At 39.6% G+C, this 19739-nt stretch overlaps 1 protein-coding gene across 1 annotated transcript in view; it reads right to left on the bottom strand.

The window, feature by feature from the left end:
* Positions 1-19739, bottom strand: part of DTNB (dystrobrevin beta) — a 232700-nt gene that overhangs the window by 48560 nt on the left and 164401 nt on the right. The window contains 2 exon segments of the mRNA XM_039238291.1: positions 6221-6308; positions 9483-9572. Coding sequence (XP_039094222.1) covers positions 6221-6308; positions 9483-9572 — 178 coding nt within the window.

The raw sequence follows: 19739 nt of genomic DNA, 5'->3' as shown, positions 1-19739 counted from the left end.
CCTAATACTAGATTCTCAAGGAAAAGATGTTGAAGTCTTAACAAATCTAAAGGAATAAATTACTTTTCAGGGGAGAAACAAAGCCAGATTCTCCACTGGAAGATTTCATTACTCTATTTCTCTATGAAGAAGTAAACATAAATTGGAACCCATTAATATACTGTGTCTGTAGAAGATGGTCCTGAGAGATCTGGCCTGCCTGTCCATCTAATTTCACTCCGAGTATTGTTCTCTGGGCTCTAGCCACACAAACATCTTCTCAGTACTGAAACTTCCAACCTCAGGGCCTTTACACAGGATGGGTCCCCCTACCCCCCGACCCGGGCACACACTGCGTGTTCCTTACCTGGTTAATGCTCACACAGTCTGTTGTCTTCACCTCAGATCCTTCTTCCTTTTGTCTTCCTCTTTCTTCCAGATTTAATGCTCTTCCTGAACTACAACCTTCTGTAGCTAAATCTCAGGAGTTGACAGACTAGTACCCCAGTCCCAGCCTGACCACTTACAAACTGTCTTACAAACTGTCACCTTGAGTAGTTTCCTTACCTTTCTGGGGCTTAGTTTTCTCATGAGATTGTTTTGAAGAATAAAAGAGCTAATATATGCAAGGCACTTATAATAATGTCTGGCACATAGTAAACAGTCAATAAATGTTAGCTATCAGTGTTATTCTTTTAGCATGAATCTCACTGGGACCTTTCTCAATCCTTGCCAGAAAAAGTCTTTCCCCTTTTCCTTTGACAGGTTTAGTTACTTTCAGTACATTAATGATATCCAACTGTCTCTTTTCATAAAGAAAATTCTTAAGAGTTTCAACGTAAATATCAGCAGCAGTAGATATAATTGGCTGTGTTATTTATTTTTAAAGAAAGGTTTTTGTTTGTTTATGAAAAAACCTGTTTTTGGCATTGAGAAATCTAATTATCAGTTCTTTGCAGGTATCTATCTTCCCTGGTTGCCTTTTGAGTGTCTTGTCTTTGTATTCCATAGTTTTACTAGGATACCTCTAGGTGTGAAATTATTATTTATCCAGTTTGGAACTCACTGTTATGTTTCAATCTGAGGATTCATGTCATGAATCAATTTTGGAAAATTTTCAGCCATTTATTCCTTAAATATTTTCTCACCTAATAGAAAATAATTTTATTTTCCTTTTTTGAGCGGGGTGGGGGGGATTGGGAGGGATTCCAATATGGTGGCTGTTGGTTCTTTATCTTCTAATTCTGAAAACCTTGTTTCAAATTTTTCATCTTTCTGTGTTGCATCTGAGAAACTTTCTTATATGTTTTCTAGCAGACTAATTCTCTGTGCAGCTGTGTCTGATCTGACCTTTAACCCATTCACTGCGTTTTAAATTTCAACAACTTTGGTTTTTAAAAATGTTTATATTCTATTTGGTTTGTTTTCATCTCTGGTCTTTTTAGACAGTCTTTTCTTTTGGTATGTTTTTCATTCCTTCTTTCAGGCCTCAAGATATTTTAAACATAGTTATTTTATAGCCAATAATTCTAATATCTAATGTCACTGAGGGCCTAACTTTATAGAGATGCTCAGGAGTTCATGTCTAGTTGGATTCTTTCTGTGGGAATACTGCTCGGCCTCGACTGTGAATGTTAACCTTAAGAGAGGCTTTATATTTTGCTTCTCCTCCATGCCAGAGGTTTAATTTCATGTTAAAATTTTACCTGGGTGTTTCTCAAACTATGAAGTAATATAAACGCACCCAACACAAATACAGACAGGACTAAGGTTGTGAATTCCTGGGGGAGACCTCTTCTTCCTCTCCAACAGGAGGAGAGGCTCTTAAGCTTTCTGGTTCTATTTTTGTGCTGGCATATGGATGTCTTCTATATCATACCTTCACTGAGTTATAATGCTTCCAGGAGCCTGGCTTCATGTGAAGCCTCATTTCCAACTCTCCACCTTGCATATGCACAAGGCTTTGCCCACTGCACCTCAAGACAATTAAAACCCTAGCACAGGGCTGCAGTGGCAGCAATAGTAGCCTAAGGGTTGGCTTTGGGTTTCAGTCCTTTATAGCTCCTAGGAAACTGAATTCTCTTCTACTTAGTTTCAGATCCCAACACAAGTAACACTTTCTCACAGAAGTGAGACGTTATAAAGCAGGAACCTGCTATACATGTTCATAGCTCCTTCTATTTTCCCTCCATTGCATCCAATTGTTTGTAGTTATGTTAATAGTGTGATTATTTGTTTAATGTTTGTCTCTCTCACTAGACTGTTAGTTCAGGGAGGGCAGGAAACATTTGTTCACTGTGGCAAAATAAACAATAAATATTTGCCAAATGAATACGATGAATATGTGTGTGGAAGGAAGGGGAAATGGATATTAATATGCACATAACTCTTCAAGGAAAGGAAAGAGTTGAAACGGAAGAATAAGGGGGACATTTTATTATAAATTGATTCAAAATTACAGTAAACACATGGCAAATCCCTGGGTAGCCATTTCTCAATACAAATTCTTGGCTCCTTTTTCTTTTAACTGAGATAAAATGCTCATATCTTAACTATGCCATCCAATCAGTTTTGACAAGTACACACAACTTGTAACCCACACCTCTATTAAAATGCAGAACATTTCCACCAATCTAGAAATTTTCTTTATCTCTCTTCAATATCCCCATTCCCAGAAATAGTCCCTGATGTGATTTCCATCACTATAGATCAATTTTACCTATTCTAGAATTTCACATACATGGAATCAAATAGTACGCAATTTTGGTGTTTGATGTACAAGAATTCTGTTTGTGCTACATCCTTTCCAACATTTGATGTTGTCAATCTTTTTCATTTTAGCCATTTTGGTAGGTCAATGTGGTTTTTGGCATTTTCCAGATGATTAATGATATCAAGCACCTTCTTATGTGCTTATTGCCCATCTGTATATCTTCTGTAAAGTGTCTGGACAGTCTTTAGACCATTTAAGAATTGGGAGTTGTCTAATTACTGAGGTGCAGGAATTCTTAACACGGTTTGCCCTTTATCAGACATGTGTTGCAGATATTTTCTTCCAGGTTGTGGTTTGTCTATTTTTTTGATAGTATCTTTTTTTTTTTTTTTAATTTTTTGATGTCTTATTTATTTCTGGGAGAGAAACAGTGTGAGCAGGGGAGGTTCAGAGAGAGAGAGACACACACAGAATCTGAAGCAGGCTCCAGGCTTCGAGCTGTCAGCACAAAGCCTAACGCGGGGCTTGAACCCACAAACCGTGAGATCATGACCTGAGCTGAAGTCGGACGCTTAACCGACTGAGCTACCCAGGCACCCTGATAGTATCTTTTGATGAGCTAAAGATTTTATTTTCAATAAGGTCCAATTTCCCAGATTTTTTTTTAATGGTTCATGATTCCTCTAAAAATTCTTTGCCTGCTCCAAGGTCATGAAGATATTTCTCTAAGCCTTCTTTTGGTAGCTTATGGTTCTAGCTTTTATGTTAAATTTATGATACATTTCAAATTGGTTTCTATGTATAGTTTGAAGAAGGGATTGCAATGGTTCTTTATTTCATATAGATATATAGCTGTTTCAGAAGCACTTGTTAGAGGGGTGCCTGGGTGGCTTAGTCGGTTAAGCATCGACTTTCACTTAGGTCGTGATCTCGTGGTTTGTGGGTTCGAGCCCCACGTCGGGCTCTGTGCTAACTGCCAGCTCAGAGCCTGGAGCCTGTTTCAGAGTCTGTGACTCCCTCTCTCTCTGACCCTCCCCTGCTCACGCTGTCTCTCTCTCTCTCTCTCTCTTAGAAAAAAAAAAAAAAAAAAAAAAAGAAGCACTTGTTAGAAAGGTTTTCCTTTCCCCAAATTTCTTTCATGCCTTGTCAAAAAAAGTCATTTGACCTTATACACATGAATTTATCTTATGGATGACTCATTTGTCTATCTTTTTGCCAATACCACACTTTCTTAATTACTGTGGCTTTAGAGTAAGTCTTGATGTCAAGGGTTAAGTCCACCAGCTTTGTTCTTTTCAAAGACTTTTGGTTCTTCTAGTCCTCTGGTTTCCAAATATATTTTAAAATCAGTTGGCCAATTTCTATAAAAAGTCTACTGGGGTTTTGAGTGGTACTGAATCTATAGATCAATTTGGAAAAATCTGCCTTTTTTACAATATTAAATCTGAATATTCCATGGCATACCTCTCCCCTTATTTAGGTTTTCTTTAATTTCTTTCATCAATATTTTATTATTTTCAATCTTAACATCTTTCATGAAATTTATCTGTAAGTATTTGATGTTTTTAAATGTTATAGTAAATGGTGTTCTTCCTAGATTTAGTTTTCTAATTATTCCCTGCTAGTAGATAGAAATATCAGTTTTGGTACACTGACTTCGTAGCCTGCAACACTTCTATAAAGTCACGTACCTGTCCTAGTAGTGTTTTTGCAGATTTCTTAGGACTTTCTCCACACAGTCATGCCATTCATAAATAAAAAGAGCTTTACTTCCTTACCAATATTTATGCCCTTTTCTTCCTGTCATGTTATACTGGCTAAGACCTCCAGGATGATTCTGAATACAGGTGGAGAAAGTGGACACCTTTCTCTTGTTCTCAATATTAGGTAGGAGAAATAGTGCAAAATTTAAACTTTCAGTATAATATTAGCTGTAGGTTTTTTTGTAGGTGTTCTTTAGCAGATTTAAGAAATTTCTTCTACTACTAGTATAATGAAAATGGGGCAGTGCATTTTGTCAAATACTTTTTCTGCACCTACTGAAATGATCTTATACTTTTCTTTTTTAAACTGCTAACATGGTAAATTACATTGGCTGATTTTATGCGTTAGTTAAATCTGCACTCCTGGATAAAGTTCACTTGATCATGGTGTATTATCCTTTTTACATATTGCTAGGTTCAATATCGTAATATTTTGTTAAAGATTTTTTTCATGTTCATGAGAGAATTTGGTTTTAGACTTTTTTTTTTAAATGTTTTTATTTATTTCTGAGAGAGAGAGACACACACACACAGCATAAGCAGGGGAGGGTCAGAGAGAGAGGGAGACACAGAATCTGAAGCAGTCTCCAGGGTCCAAGCTAGCTGTCAGCACACAGCCTGACACGGGGCTCGAACCCACGAATGGTGAGATCATGACCTAAGCCGGAGTCGGAAGCTTAACTGACTGAGCCATCCAGGCGCCCCCTCGACGTTTTTTTTCTTGTAATGGCCTTTTTTGTTTTGGTATCAGGTTAGAGTGGCCTGATAAAATGACTTGGAAAGTGTTTCTTCTTCCTCTACTTATTGAATATTTGTGTCAGATTGTTATTATTTCTTTCTTAAATATATGATAGCATTCAATAGTTAAGCCCTCTAAGCTTAGAGTTTTCTTTGTGTGAATTATGAAATCAATTACTTTAACAGATTTAGGACTATTTAGATTTTTTTAATCTATTCTTATGTCAGTTTTGTTAATTTGTCTTTTTTTTAAGATTTTATTTTCAAGTAATTCTATATCTAACATCAGGCTTGTACCTATAACCCTAAGATCAAAAGCTGCATGCTCTACCAACTGAGCCGGCCAGGTATCCCTAATTTGTGTCTTTCCTGGAATTTGTCTATCTCATCTAGGTTGCCAACTTTTTTGGCAAAAAGTTGCTTATAATGTTTCTTTATCATCCTTATGATACCTGTAGGATCTATAACAATGTCCCTTCTTTTGTTTGTGATACTGGTAATTTGTGTTTTCTTTTTCCTTTTCTTTTGATCAGGATTTCTAGAGGGTTATTAATTTGATTTTTTAAAAAAATGTTTTTATTTATTTTTGAGAAAGACAGCCAAAGCACGAGTGAGGGAGGGGCAGAGAGAGAGAGAGAGGGAGACAGAGAACCTGAAACAGGTTCCAGGCTCTGAGCTGTCAGCACAGAGTCCAATGCGAGACTTGAACTCGCAAAGCGTGAGATCATGACCTGAGCTGAAGTCAGACGCTTAACCGACTGAGCCACTGAGGTGCCCCTATTCGATCTTTGTAAAGAGCCCAATTCTAGCTCTTTGATTTTCTTTTCTCTTGATTCATATTTTAAGGAGGATATTATAGATAAAACTAAAGTCCACTGTAATCCCTTCCCTAAACCCACTCCTCTCCTTTTGTTGCTGAGGTACCTACAGCTGTTCTCCTAAGTTTCATGTTTACCATCTCTCTACCGTCTGCATATTAGAATAATGCTAGTTGCTGCTACTCTGCCAGGACCCTCCATTCACTCACCATGTTTCCTGCTTCCGCAGCCAGCCGGGCAGCATAGCGTGCTATAAGCCGGTGTTCCTCATCCAGTCGGCTAGGACTGTCCAGGACACTACCAAGAAGACAAAAATCAATAGGCGTGCATTAAACATCTCCTACGCTTGCCTTTCTTTTAGAAAGAACAGATGGGAGAAAGCCTGTAAAAAAGTATGGTAGCAAAAGAAACAGTAACCTGGGTCATAGATACTAATGGTCTTCTGAGAGGAAGGGGGTTTAGAGAAACGATGGGGCCACACATGCCATTTCTCTTCAGCGGCATGTGATCCTGCTCCTGAAGGGGCACTTCTTTCTGAATTCAAGGTCTGAGAAGAGACAGGGCATCTGCAAAATCTGAGAGAGGGATTTCTAATCAAATGTTTTAGAAAAACTTGTGACTCTTAGACACTGGTCTTAAACTTAAGAAGACCAAACGAAAACTACAGCACCATAAAAACCAGGGCTAAGGAGAAGTACTTAACACTAGCTGAACAGAAGTAAGATGCCTAGGCAAGGGCAGGTCCAACAGATGGTAAAGTTAGAGAAGAATCCATGGTATCAAACATTCCCTTTCAATGCTCCTTTTTCTTCTTTTACCAAGCTTCTTCCACAATTTATAGCCCCATCTTAGAGTGGATTAGTTTAGTTCATTACTCTTTCATAAGAGTGCCGGTATCCTAAAAATTTAAAGACCTACCTAGTTGGGTTATCAGATACTACTGCATCTGGATGAAAGAAGCATTCTTGAGTAGTAGGTTAGCTCTGTGTATATGCGATGCAGTGAACTTTGGACTGGATTATGAAATAATTGACTCCTTTAATTTAGCATGTTACATCAACTGTCATTTATCCATTACATTATCTTGTCATAATTATTGAGTGGAATCTGGGAAGGGTGATGTTAAATCTATAGAGATGTGTCTGACCTTTTTATATATTTTTCCTAGATTTTTCACCTTTCTATATTTCTAATTTCTGTGGCTAATTCTTTAAGCTTAACTTGGTTTCTCTTCTAGGATGGATTTTTTTTTTAACGTCCTTTAAGTCTTCTGCCTGTGCCGCTTCTGAATATCTGATAATTTCAGGTATGAGTGTCAGTCTCCAACATGTTTCATCGTCTGAAAAGATGATCTTGTAATAAGAACATGCTACCATCAGTTTGCTTTAATACATTAGGGTCAAGGCTGAACTGTAATATTAGTGCCTTAAAGGTGTCTGTTGGAAATAAGAGAACTACCTTTATCTTTTAAGTAAACAACAACAAAAATGAACATTTAACAATACAAGTGGGTAATATTATAGAGGGAGTGGCAGCCTAAGAAATGGGACTTAAAGTAGCTCCCCTTTGTTTTAGCAAGGGATATAACAAACACTTCATTTTTTCCCTCTGTGCAAAGAGCTCCCTCTCCTCTTTCATGTTCCACCTCCCTAGAAAGGTTAATTCTGTTTGTCATTTATACACAAGTGTGGACGACACAGTTGCTTTATTTGGCTATGCTTTCCAGTCAGAAACTAGAACTTTATGCTGACCAGAGGCTTTAAGGTCAATGAAAAATTAGAAAGGTTCCTTATTTTTCTGCTTGAGCTAACTTTCATTTTCAGAATTACCCAGGAAATTTCTGACTTCTTTGAGGAAGCGTGAAGCTGGGTTCAAGAAGAGATGCGGTACTCACCCAATCCTCATGTTCTCCCAGGGCTCCCAGCCACCAGTTCTTGCTCAGGAAGCCTAATCCTTAAGGCAGGAGGCTTGAGAACCTAAGCTAACCCCACGATAAATCTCTTTGGGCTGAAGTATCAGGTAGCAGTCTCTGACCAACATTCTGCTCCTATTTTCACCATGGAAAGTTTTAATCACGTGGACAACTGCCCTTACTGATAATAGGGAAGATGTCCTGCCAGGGTTGAGGCAGCTCTATTCCTAGAAATCCAAGGAGCTGGGACAGAGTGCACAGAAACCACCTGTTGGATGAAGAGGCACTCTTCATGATATGATGTATAATTATCAGGCCTTTCCTTCCCTCCCATAGGATAAGCCTATATTAAACAGACTAGGAAAGTAAAGAAGTAGACTTTAGAGGTAAATGCCTAAGCATTATCAATGCTGCTTAGTCACACAGGTAAAATTATGGGAAATGGTATGAAATATAATATAAAAACAGTCCTTTTCAAATATTTTTTTTCACATTAATTATTCTTGTCATCATAGGAAATAAAAATAAGGTCAAATGACCTTCCCACAGAGCCATCACATGTTCTGTGTGAAACTAAGATCAAAATGCAAGGCTCCAGCCTGTCTTATGTGCCTAGTGAATAAATTACGGTTTCCTCTCTAAAAAATAAGAATGTTTGGCATTGTGACTCTTACTTGCTGCTATGTAGAGTGGAGGGATGGCTTTATTTAAACTTTATTATTATTTAAGCTTTCCCTGCCATTCTCCTTGCAGAATGGTGGTGGGTGTGGGCATAGAGGGGACAGGTAGCTTTGTGTCTGCCTGAATGTAATAGCATTTAGATTGGTATTAATTCTTTTAAAAGGTTAACTTTGCTATAGTTAGTGGTTATCAAATGTTTTTCCATCCTAACCCACTGAGGAACCAGGCATATGCTCACATTAACAGTGAGTCACTACCACAGTTTTCTAAAAAGGGGGTACATGGAGTTATTATAATACATATAATATGAGGAGGTATACAGTGTTTGGAAAAGGCCCTGGGGTGACAATGATCCAATATCACTGCTGAAAACCACTGGTTTAAATAATCAATGATAGATTTGGGAGGAAGAGATGAAAATGTAGCATGTAAAGATGTTCTAGGGTGATGGCATCTTAGACTAGACAAAGTGAGATAACAACCTTAAGCTCTGAATGTCAATAGAAAGGTGTCATTATTCAGACAAGAGCGAACAGTAAGAGACTGCATCGAATAGCTCTGTGAATGTACATCTTTGGGCCTGCGTATCTGTCTGAGACTTACACAGCCTCTAAGTGTACTCTGAAGGAGTGAACTCCACTTTATAAGAGCATTTCTGACTATATGTTTAGGTAAGTGCCCGGGCTTGGCAAGGCTCCTTCTCTTTCAGAAGTTAATGCTTGAGCAATTATTTAAGCTCTGCCAAACATAGCTGGTAGCTTCTCAAGAAAAACCCCACATGCTGAGCTTTTTCCAGCTGGCAACCCCAGGTAATGCAGCTCTCCCTCCCTGTGATCAGCCCCTGGCTACCCGCCTGCTGCGGCTGCTCTCCCACTGACCGTGCACAGTGCTGCAGACGGGCCACATAGGAGGCTATCAGCGCATGCTCATCGGCCAAGTGACTGGGTGTGTCCTGGCTATACTGTAACCTAGGAACAATGGAGGCAAAGACAGCAAGCGCGACACAAACACATATAGAGCGAGAAATGAACATGTATTAAAATGGTCAAACTTCAAAGAAAAATAGAAAAAAAATAAGTCATGATAAGGAAAACAATAAAAAACCACAATGCATCATGAAACATGGTGTTAGCCCACAGAGAATACATTTCACAAATCCTCTGAACAAAAGCAGTCCCTTAGGAAACAGCCTTGGTTGACTGACACTTTAGCCTTTGAGCAGCAGAAACCAAGGAGCCTTGCCCACCAGTAGGGGCTTGCCCAGGTTCGGGACTCTGGGATGGATGCACCTTTTTAGGGAATGCCCTCTGGCAGGAGGACACGTGCAGTGGGTCCATTTAACATCACAAGATCCCCTCTAACGCTTTTACAGCTTTTGTCGACACATTAAAAAATTTTCAGTGTCACGTCATACCAGTCAAATGTTTTTATTTTTATAAGGATGCTGCCTTTAGCATCATTCCATTTTCTCCATAAAACTGATACTTAAACCAAACTTGGCATAATTGTTTCTCATTGTAAGAAAACCCTGTGTGCATTCCGAATGATGCTCTTTTACAGACATTCCGAAGGCCCTGCAGCACGTGAGTTTCTAAAAACTTTTTACTCCAGAAATGTTAAAACATGAACAAAATAGAGTAAACTAATGACTACTTTTCTTGTGCCCATCGCCAAACTTCAAAGAAATCAACATTTTGTCAACTTATTGGGTCTATTTCCTCAACTTTTTGCCTTGAAAGGGGGGGGCTGGAGAAAATCCCAGACCATTTATTATTTCATTTTGGAATACTTAATTTATATAACTATAATGCCATTATTGCACCTAAACATATTTAACAAAAAGTTTTAATTCAGCCCATCTGAAAATTTCCTCAAATTTAAAAAATATCCATTTAAAATCAAGATTCCAACAAGATTCACAGACCTTGTATTTGGTTTATATGTTTTTGCTTTTAATCTATAACAGTTCTTGCTTTTCCTTGTTTCTTTCATGGCATTTAATTGTGAAGAAAACAGGTTATCTGGTAGCATATCCTACATTAGGGGTTTAACTGATTGCTTCCTTGTTGCCATTTAATTTGTTTCTCTATTCCCTGTGGCTGGATCTGGGTATTTGATTAATGTTTTTGCTTTTGCTTCGTTTTTGAGAAGAGGCTAGAATCTATCATAGGTAATATGGTGCACTTGTAAATCAAACAGGGGCACTAATGGAATATAAACATTGATCACTGGATTCAGATGTTACTGGTTACATCTCTCTATTATAAAGTTCCCTGTCAATTTTTCACCTACTGGTTTTAGCATTTACTAATGATTCTTCCCTAGATTCATTACTTCTTGTGGGTTGCAAAAGTCCAGTTTCCAATTTCATCATCTTTTCTGCATTTATTAGTTGTCTCTATTTGTTTATCTTGAAGTACCATTCATTCAGGAAAGGTAAAACAAATGGTTGGCATTTCTTATTACTTAACAAATTTCAGAACAATGAGTTAGTGCCTTAGCCACCTCCAATGGTTACCAAAGAGTTTTCTTTTTTGTATCATTATAAGCTCATAGATTTTTATGTATCTGATTGCTTCAATCCATTACAATAATCTTTTTGATGTTCAAATTATCCTATCCTTGGCCAGCGGGAGGCCCCTATAAGGAGGCGCTTGTGTTAATCTAATATATCCATTAGATATTTTTAGCTTCCTTGCCTGGCACAGTATTATGCCCCAGTCTCATCTTGTTTATGTCCTGCCCCACACTTGGAGTCAACTATTCTTTCAAGGATTCCAGATTCCCTTTACTAGGAAAGAGTATTTAGAGACCACGGTTAGGGTACTAGGGTGCTTCTTATTCCTGGAGTATCACTGCTTCTAGACCTTTTCACTCTAGGATAAAGCTAGGATATCTATATATTTTAGAAGAAATAAAAACAGATTCTCTCAGTACTTTCAGATGCCATTCAATTTTCTGCTAGTGTACATTGTTAATGAGAAATCACTTCAAAATCTTGTCTTTATTCCCTTGTATATAACATCTTTTTTCTTCTGCCTGTTTTTAATATTCTTTTTGTTTATCACCGGTTTTCAGCAATTTGATTGTGATGTGCTTTTGGTACGGTTTTCTCTGTTTATCCTGATTACAATTTGTCGAACTTCTTGGACCTACAGGTGTATGGCTTTCATCAAATTTGTAAAAACATATTTGGAAATTTGGAAGAAAATTTTCCTGAAATAATTTTTCTCTCCTCCCTCTTTTAAACTGCTTGACATTGTCACATAGGTCTTGGCAGCTCTGTTAATTTTTCAGCCATTTTTCTGTGTTTCATTTTATTTATTTATTATTTATTTATTTACTGATTTATTTATTTTAGAGAGAGAGAGTGCGCAAGTGAGCGAGGGGGGAGGGAGTGGGAGAGGGAGAGGGAGGGAGGGAGGGAGAGAGAGAGAAGTTGGGCATGAGCTCACCCAATGTGAGGTTTGAACTCATGAACCGTGAGATCATGACCTGAGCTGAAGTCAGATGCTTAACCACCTGAGCCACCCAAATGCCCCTTCTGTTTCATTTTAGATAGTTTGTATTGCTATGTCTTTAAGTTCAGTGGACTTTTTTGTCTGCAATTTCTGATCTACTGTTAAGTCCATCTATGGAATTTTTCATTTCAGGTATTACCCTTTCAATTCTAGAAGTTCTATTTTTTAATTTAAAACATTGTTATTGAAGGAGAATATATATGCAGAAACTTCCAATATGCTTACACTTGGTTCTTTATTTTCATTTTTCTCATTATGTTAATATTTTCCTTTATATTTTTTCTATTTACTGTTGACTGTTTTTTTTTTAATTTTTTAATGTTTTTATTTATTTCTAGGAGAGAGAGAGAGAGATAGTCAGTGTGAGCAGGGGAGGGTCAGAGAGAGAGGGAGTCACAGACTGAAACAGGCTCCAGGCTCTGAGCTGGCTGTCAGCACAGAGCCCGACGCGGGNTAGAGACAGCATGAGCAGGGGAGGGTCAGAGAGAGAGGGAGTCACAGACTGAAACAGGCTCCAGGCTCTGAGCTGGCTGTCAGCACAGAGCCCGACGCGGGGCTCGAACCCACGAACCACGAGATCATGACCTAAGCGAAAGTTGGACACTTAACTGACTAAGCCACCCAGGCGCCCCTACTGTTGACTGTTTTAAAGTCCATGTCTGCTCACTGCATTAGGCCTGTTATTTCTGGCTCTGTTGGTATTGAATAAGTTTCTTCTGGTTACAGGCCGTACCTTCCTGCTGCTTCCTACATCTTTTGTATTTTTACTGGATAATGGAAATTGTGAGTACTATGTTGTTGCATGTCTGAATTTTGTTGTCTTCTTCTAAAGAATCTAGTAGTCAAGTTAATTTATCTGTGGACAAGTTGGTCCTTTTGAGGCCCGTGTTAAAGCTTCATCAGTGCAGATCTAGGGTAAGTTTTATCTAGGGCTATTTCCACCCTGCTTGTAAGGTGTGGACTTTCTGGGGTCTTTATTGAATGCCCCAAGTGTTCCATGATGTCTCTACTCTGGTTGGTTGGAACCCAAACAACAGGCTGAGCTTGAGTAGCTGTTCTACTTTCAAATCCCTGGGAGCTGAGTTGTTCTTTCCCAGGTAGCTGTTCTTTGGTGGCCCTGTGAAATCTCTTTCTATGCACAAGCAGCTTAGTTTTCAGCCAAAGACTTAAGGGACCTGTATGCAGATTTATGGAGCTCTTTCTCTGCATGCTTCCTCCCCTCCGGTATCCTACTTGGCAAATTACAGCCTCCATGAACTCCAATCTCTGGCTCCTTATTCTCAGCAAGTAAGGCTTGCTCTGCTTGTCTCTGGCACTGGACGTTGGTAAATGCCTCCCAGCAGAAAGCCAGGGCAATCATAGGACTCTCCTCATTTATTTCCTTTCCCTTGGAGAACAGTCCTGCCCTACTTACTGTCTAATTTCTGAAAACAGTTGTTATATTCAGAATAGTTTTCTAGAAGGTTATAGTGGTAGCGCTAATCTGATAGCAGTTACTTCATCATGACCAGCATGGAATTCTCTCCCATAGTAACTCATTTTTATCGTACTTTTGTAAAGTATTGGTTTACTTCAAACTAGAAATTAAAACTAAAGTGCTTCTTTAAAGACTGAAAAGTAGCAGTGTTCTATAAGGCCATCATAAGGATTTTAGCTTTTACTCTGATATGAGAAGTTATTGGTGGGTTTTGAGCAGAGGCAGAGTATGACAGAACTTATATTTTAATAAGATCGTTTGCACTATGGAAGATAAGATGTCAGAGGATGGGGGAGCAGCAGGTTCCTGCAACGTTCCAGATGAGAGATAAGAGATGAGGAAAATAGCAGTAGCTGTAGAAGTGGTAAGAAATAGCAAGATCTTGGACAGATTTTGACAGTGTTTTTGGATAAAGCTGATCTAATAATCTGACATTTTTGATGGGAGAAGCATCAAGACTTCTGACTGAGCAACTACAGGAATGAGATTACCATTAACTGAGCCGGTGAAGACCATGAGAGAAGTAGGTTTGGTAGGGAAGGTACAGAACTCAGCTTGGAACATGCTAGATGCAAGTGAAGGTACCAATTAGGAGGAAGATACATGAGGCCAGAGCTCAGCAAAAAGGTCAGGTCCAGAAAAATAAGGTTGGAAGTCCCTAGTATGCAGACAGTATTAAAATTTGTGAGTCTGGATCGGATCACCAACAGTGAGGACAAACAGTAAAGAGAAGTGGTCCCTCTGGCATACTAACATTTAGAGCTCAAAGAGGTATGAATAACTAGCAAAGGGGGCCAAGAGGAAGAGGAGGACACGCAGAAGAGCACAATGGCTGGAGGCAAGTACAGAATGCATTTCAAGTAGAAGGAAGCGATCATCTATGTCAAGTGCCATGGACAGATCAATTAAGTCCTGAGAATTCATCAGTGGATTTAACACTGAGAAGTCACTGATCTCCTTGAAAAAACTAGTGTGGCAGTGAATAGAAAGTGAAAATCTGACCAGGGTGCGTTCCAAAGGAAATGGCAGAAAAGAACTTGAAGGCATTCACCATAGAAGCAACAGTCCATTAAACTCCGTTTTAACTTTATATGAAAAGTGCTATTCAGAACTAGTTTCTTTTGCCAGATAATTACGGATCTAAACCAAAATGAAAAGCCTTATCAGTAGCTGTCTACAGTAAATAAGGAACTTAAGTGTCCATGTATTTTCTGACAATTCTGTGTTAGGGTGTGGGTGTTATGTTTGATATATGTGATATATATACTCAAATTGAAAGGTGTATGTACCTGTTTTTCCAGATTTTTTTCCTTTAAATTCTTCCTTTTAATAAAATATAAATCTATATACAACCCCCAACTTAAAAATAGGTTTTGCTTTAGAAGTCTGTTTTCTAAAGCAAAATTAGTAGTTTGGAATACTTTGGAATCCCATACAAGTAACAAATATATAAAATAATGATGACAAGAATAAGAATAATTGTTCTAGGCTGACAAATGTCAATTCCATCCATAAAAGTAAGTGATATTTCCGACTTCCAATGGAAACTGGGCATCTGAGTCAATGTCTGGAGCCCCTACTGGATGTCAGGCACTGTGCCAGGGGAGGAAGACACCACAGCAAACGGGATCCAGACACGGCTGCTGCTCTCTTGATGCTAACAGTCTAGCAGAAAAAGAGATGATCACACAAATAAATGTAAAATGGCTAACACAGTAAGTGTTAAGATGAGAGGGACACTGTCCTTCTCTAAGAAAGCATAACATGGGTTCCTGGCTGGCTCAGTCAGTAGAGCATGTGACTCTTGATCTCAAGGTTGTGAGTTCTAGCCCCGCATTGTGTGTATAGCTTACTTAAAGAAAAAGAAGAAGAAGACATGAGAATAGAATTTTGTCCAATTAGGGAGATCAGCAGAAGCAAGGGTGAGTAGAATACACCAGAGTTAAAAGAGGAGTGACAATGAAAGGAGCACATCTCTCTCTGGGGAACCCAAATGACATACTTTCCCTCCCAAGACACCCTCCCAGCTCTGTGCATTTGGAAGAAGCTTCCAGGTGCTCTAGATGTACACTCCAGTGTGACACGTGCTCTCCAAGATGACGGCCTTTGAATCTAAGGGAGAGTGAGCCATGGCTTCCGCAGAAGCTCTAGCGGCAGCAAGAGAGGGCGCCATTGGCAGAAGCTGAGAGGCACACCTGCGGGGTCAGGGAACAGGGAGAGGGGTGCAAGCGGCGCGGGTGGGGATGAAAGGTGATCTGGGGTGGGACAAGGTCAAGAGCAGCGGTCTGTAGCCCTGGAGCAGGCCTCACTGTTCAGCCGGAGGCAGGAGAGTGCAGCAACGGAGAGCATGGGCTCCGGAGTGAGGCAGGCCTGGATTTCATCCACACTGACACCTGCTTGCTGTGTGAGCTTGGACATTAACCTCTCCCTAGAGAGATTCAGCCCCCTCATCTGTAAAATAATAATAATATAAGATCTACCACATGTATTACTTACTTTAGAGAGTACTGGAAGGATTATAGAAGATAATGTAGTAGTCATTATCAGCAGAGTACTTGTGACCTTAACACAGACCTTCACATATGTGCTTTTGCTTATTCTCCAAACAATCTTACCAAAAGGTATTACTGTAATCCTCACAACTTTCCATCTCCAGCTCTGACCTCTCCCTGGAGCTCCAAGGCTGGGTACTGGAGGGCCTAGTCAGCACAGGCATCCCAAACCAAACATATTCAAAATAACTGATTCTCTCTACTCACTTCCTCACCTGCTGTTCCCCCAGACTGACCAGTTTAAAGGAACGGTACCATCACTCACCCAGTCACTGAGCTCAAGGCGGAAGTCTTCTTGTTTTCTCTTTTCCTCATGCTCCACATCCAATTCCTTAATCGGTCCAGCTAGCTCCCCTCTGAAACCAGCCCCTCAAACCAGCTCCCTTTACCGCTCCCACTGCCGCCACCCTTTCTATCTGGCAAGTCTCACCAAGTGCCACCCTACAGCCCTTGACTGCTCTCTTCTTCCACTCTTGCCCACTACAGTCGATCCTCCACACCACAGTGAGTGATCTTTCAGTAGTGGTAGGTGATGAAAATGTTGTAGAATTGCTTGTGGTGATAGCCACACAACTCTGTAAATATACCCCAAACCACTGAATCATATACTTTAAATGGATGAATTGTATGGTGAATGAATTATATCTCAATAAGCTATTAAAGAAATGGATAAAGAATTCTGAAACCAGTATCCATGCTATCAGGGTGAAACAAAGAGGCACATGGATGGTGGGTGACGGGAGACAGGTTTCTCACTGTTGGAGAGGAAAGTTACAGATAAGGGGTGGGGGCAGCTAGAGTGAACTATGCAGTCCTGGACTAGAACCAGATACTTCAGTAGAACTCACGTCCTTTATTTCTCTGCCCTGAATGGAATAAGCAGGCAATGTTATAAGATGCCATGTGCTTGAAGTAACTGAAGAAGAAAATCCCTTTCCTAACAGAGGAAGTACTGATTAAGATACAAAACAGCAGCAAGACTTGGAGAAAAGGAGTAAGTTTCTGGAAGAAGCCTGGTGAGTCCTTACCTTCAATGAGCGTATAGTCTAGAAAAGCATGGAACAAATAGTTAATTACGATACACTGGTATGTACAAGATGCTATGAATCACAGAGGAAGAACACTTAATCTAGTTTTAGGGTATCAGGGAGGGCTTTCTGGAGGAGCTGAAGCTAAGTTCAGAAGAAAGAATTAGATGACAGAGAGAGAGGACTAAAGGAAAAAAGGGAAGGGAAGGCACAAGAAGGCAGAAGGAGCAGGTGCAGAAATCTGCTTGAGGAACTGTACGTGACTTGAGTAATTCTGAGTGTAGAAGCTATGTAAACAGAGTGAAACAAGGCAGGGCTGAGGAGGCTAGCAACGATCACCTTGGAGTAGCCTCATAAGCCACACTGAAGAATGTGGGCCTAATCCTGTAGAACTGTGCTGCCACTAGCCACATGCACCTGTTTAAGTTCAAATTAATTCAAATTAAGTTAAAAAGTCACTCCTCTGTCACATTTCAAGTGCTCAACAGCCACATATGGCTAATGGCTATCATACTGGTTTTATGCTATTGGGCAGCAGAAAAAAAGAGTCATTGGAAAAGTTTTAACCAGGAAAGTAACATCATTAGATCTGCATTTCAGAAAAATGTCTGGTAACAAAGAAAGGACTAGACTGGAGGCGAGATGGGGAGTAGACTGGAGATTTCCTAATAAGATACATGAAAAAAGTAAGAATTTTTAACACGGCACCGATTTGTTTTAAATATCTGCTTTACTAGGGTAAGTTAAAATATTTTAATAGTTTGATGTCAAAATGAATGAAAAGCCATGGTTAAACTGGATTGCCATACGAATTTTAGCATTGCTGTAGAAATTTCCATTGTATGTGCAAGCCCTCGGCACACCCATCACTACAAAGTAGCGCACTGCCCTGAGTCAGCTTTTTTTTTTTTTTTTTATGTTTCTTTATTTTTGAGAGAGAGAGTGTGAGCAGGGCAGGGGCAGAGAGAGAGGAGACACAAAATCTGAAGCGGGCTCCAGGCTCTGAGCTGTCAGCACAGAGCCTGACACAGGGCCACCCAGGCGCCCCAGAGTCAGCTTCTAAAGAGGAGATATGGTCAAGAGGTATGCAAGTCAACAGCCTCCAAGGCAATGTGAAAAATGTGTAAAACTGTGTTTGTGTGGGTCCTATACATTTGTTGGATCTGAGTACATGCCTGCCTTTTGCTAGTGTGAACGTGAGGTTGCTGGAAGAATCTGGATGACAAGAACTCATGCTATGGTCTGGTTCCTGTGTGTTCCACAGGCACTTAAATTCAACATAACCTTGCTATCTTCTTGCCCAAATCTTCCTCCTGTGTTTTGACCATAAGCACCTTAAGCAAAATAGGAATCTGGAGGAAAATCACCCATCCCCTTCCTTGGCGCCCCCACATCCCAAATCCACAGAGCCTGTCTTCCCTCTCAGGATCCCTCAGGCATCTCAATCTGAACACGCGATGCTGAACTCACAGTTTGTCTCCCCAGACCTGTTCCTTCTTTCCCTCTGTGCTGCTGACAGTCCATATTGGATGTAATTCTTGCTCACGCTGAGGACCTCCAGCCTCAGTCCAATGAGAGGAGGAAACTATTAGTTACTATGCCTCTGTAAGCTTCAATTTTTCAAACTTAAGCTTTAAAGTATGGACTTGGAAATACTCAAGCTTTCTGTTTGTATTAACCTGAGTTAGAACTGCTGGAGGGTTTACTTTAAATGCTTGAATGGAAATGGAATTTCATCCCAACCCAGAGGCAGCTAAAAGCTGGCTGTCTGCCTGAGCCATCAGATAGACTGTGGAAATGTGCCAACACTGAGGACCCTGCAGTCCCATAAGATTATATGTTAATTTTCAATTACTCTGCTTTTCTGTCTTTCAAAAATAGATTGGAGAAAAAAGTAATTCTTGTGTTGTCTTGGAGAGATTCTCATGAGGAATTCAGGCAAGCTAAGTTGTTTCATGATCATGCTTAAACTCTCATTAATTCTTGCTTTTCGACCAAATTCAGTCTCATTTCACAGGAGAGATGAGCATCAGTAGCCTGAGTCCACAAATGGATAATTTCTGGCTTGGCCAATTTCAGTTTGCTTCCTTCATTTTGCCAATATTTCTGTTGTTCTCAGTCTAAAAAACAACACATTGTGACTTCTGTCATTCTTCAGTATTCTGTAGATAACAATATATGACCTTTACCTTGGCACCCACTCAGAAATATTATTATGGTGCAACTCATCTCTTAAGTGGGTCATGCGTCTTCAGTTCAGAAATAATATACACTGTGTAGTTTTCTGGCCTTTAAAAAATACTTTTCCTTCTTGTGAAGTATGTATTAAAGTTAAAAATTTTTTGACTGATAAAATCATGCCTTTACTTAAGATTCTTAGCAATTGGTAACTGCTTAGAATTACTGGCTCTAATATCTACCTGTTGCTACCCAAAGATGGTGGTACACAGTACCTCTTTCTAAGCCAAACAGACTAGAAAGTATTGTTTAACATTTGAGGAAAATAAAAATGAGGGGGTAGGGGGTAAAAAAGGGCCTCCTGAACAAATCCATGCTA

This window comes from Hyaena hyaena, unplaced genomic scaffold (assembly GCF_003009895.1).
Source record: "Hyaena hyaena isolate Hyena2069 unplaced genomic scaffold, ASM300989v1 scaffold_138, whole genome shotgun sequence".
Classification (NCBI taxonomy): domain Eukaryota; kingdom Metazoa; phylum Chordata; class Mammalia; order Carnivora; family Hyaenidae; genus Hyaena; species Hyaena hyaena.
The sequence above is the reverse complement of the archived record's forward strand: the minus strand, read 5'-3'. Positions and strand labels throughout refer to the sequence as shown.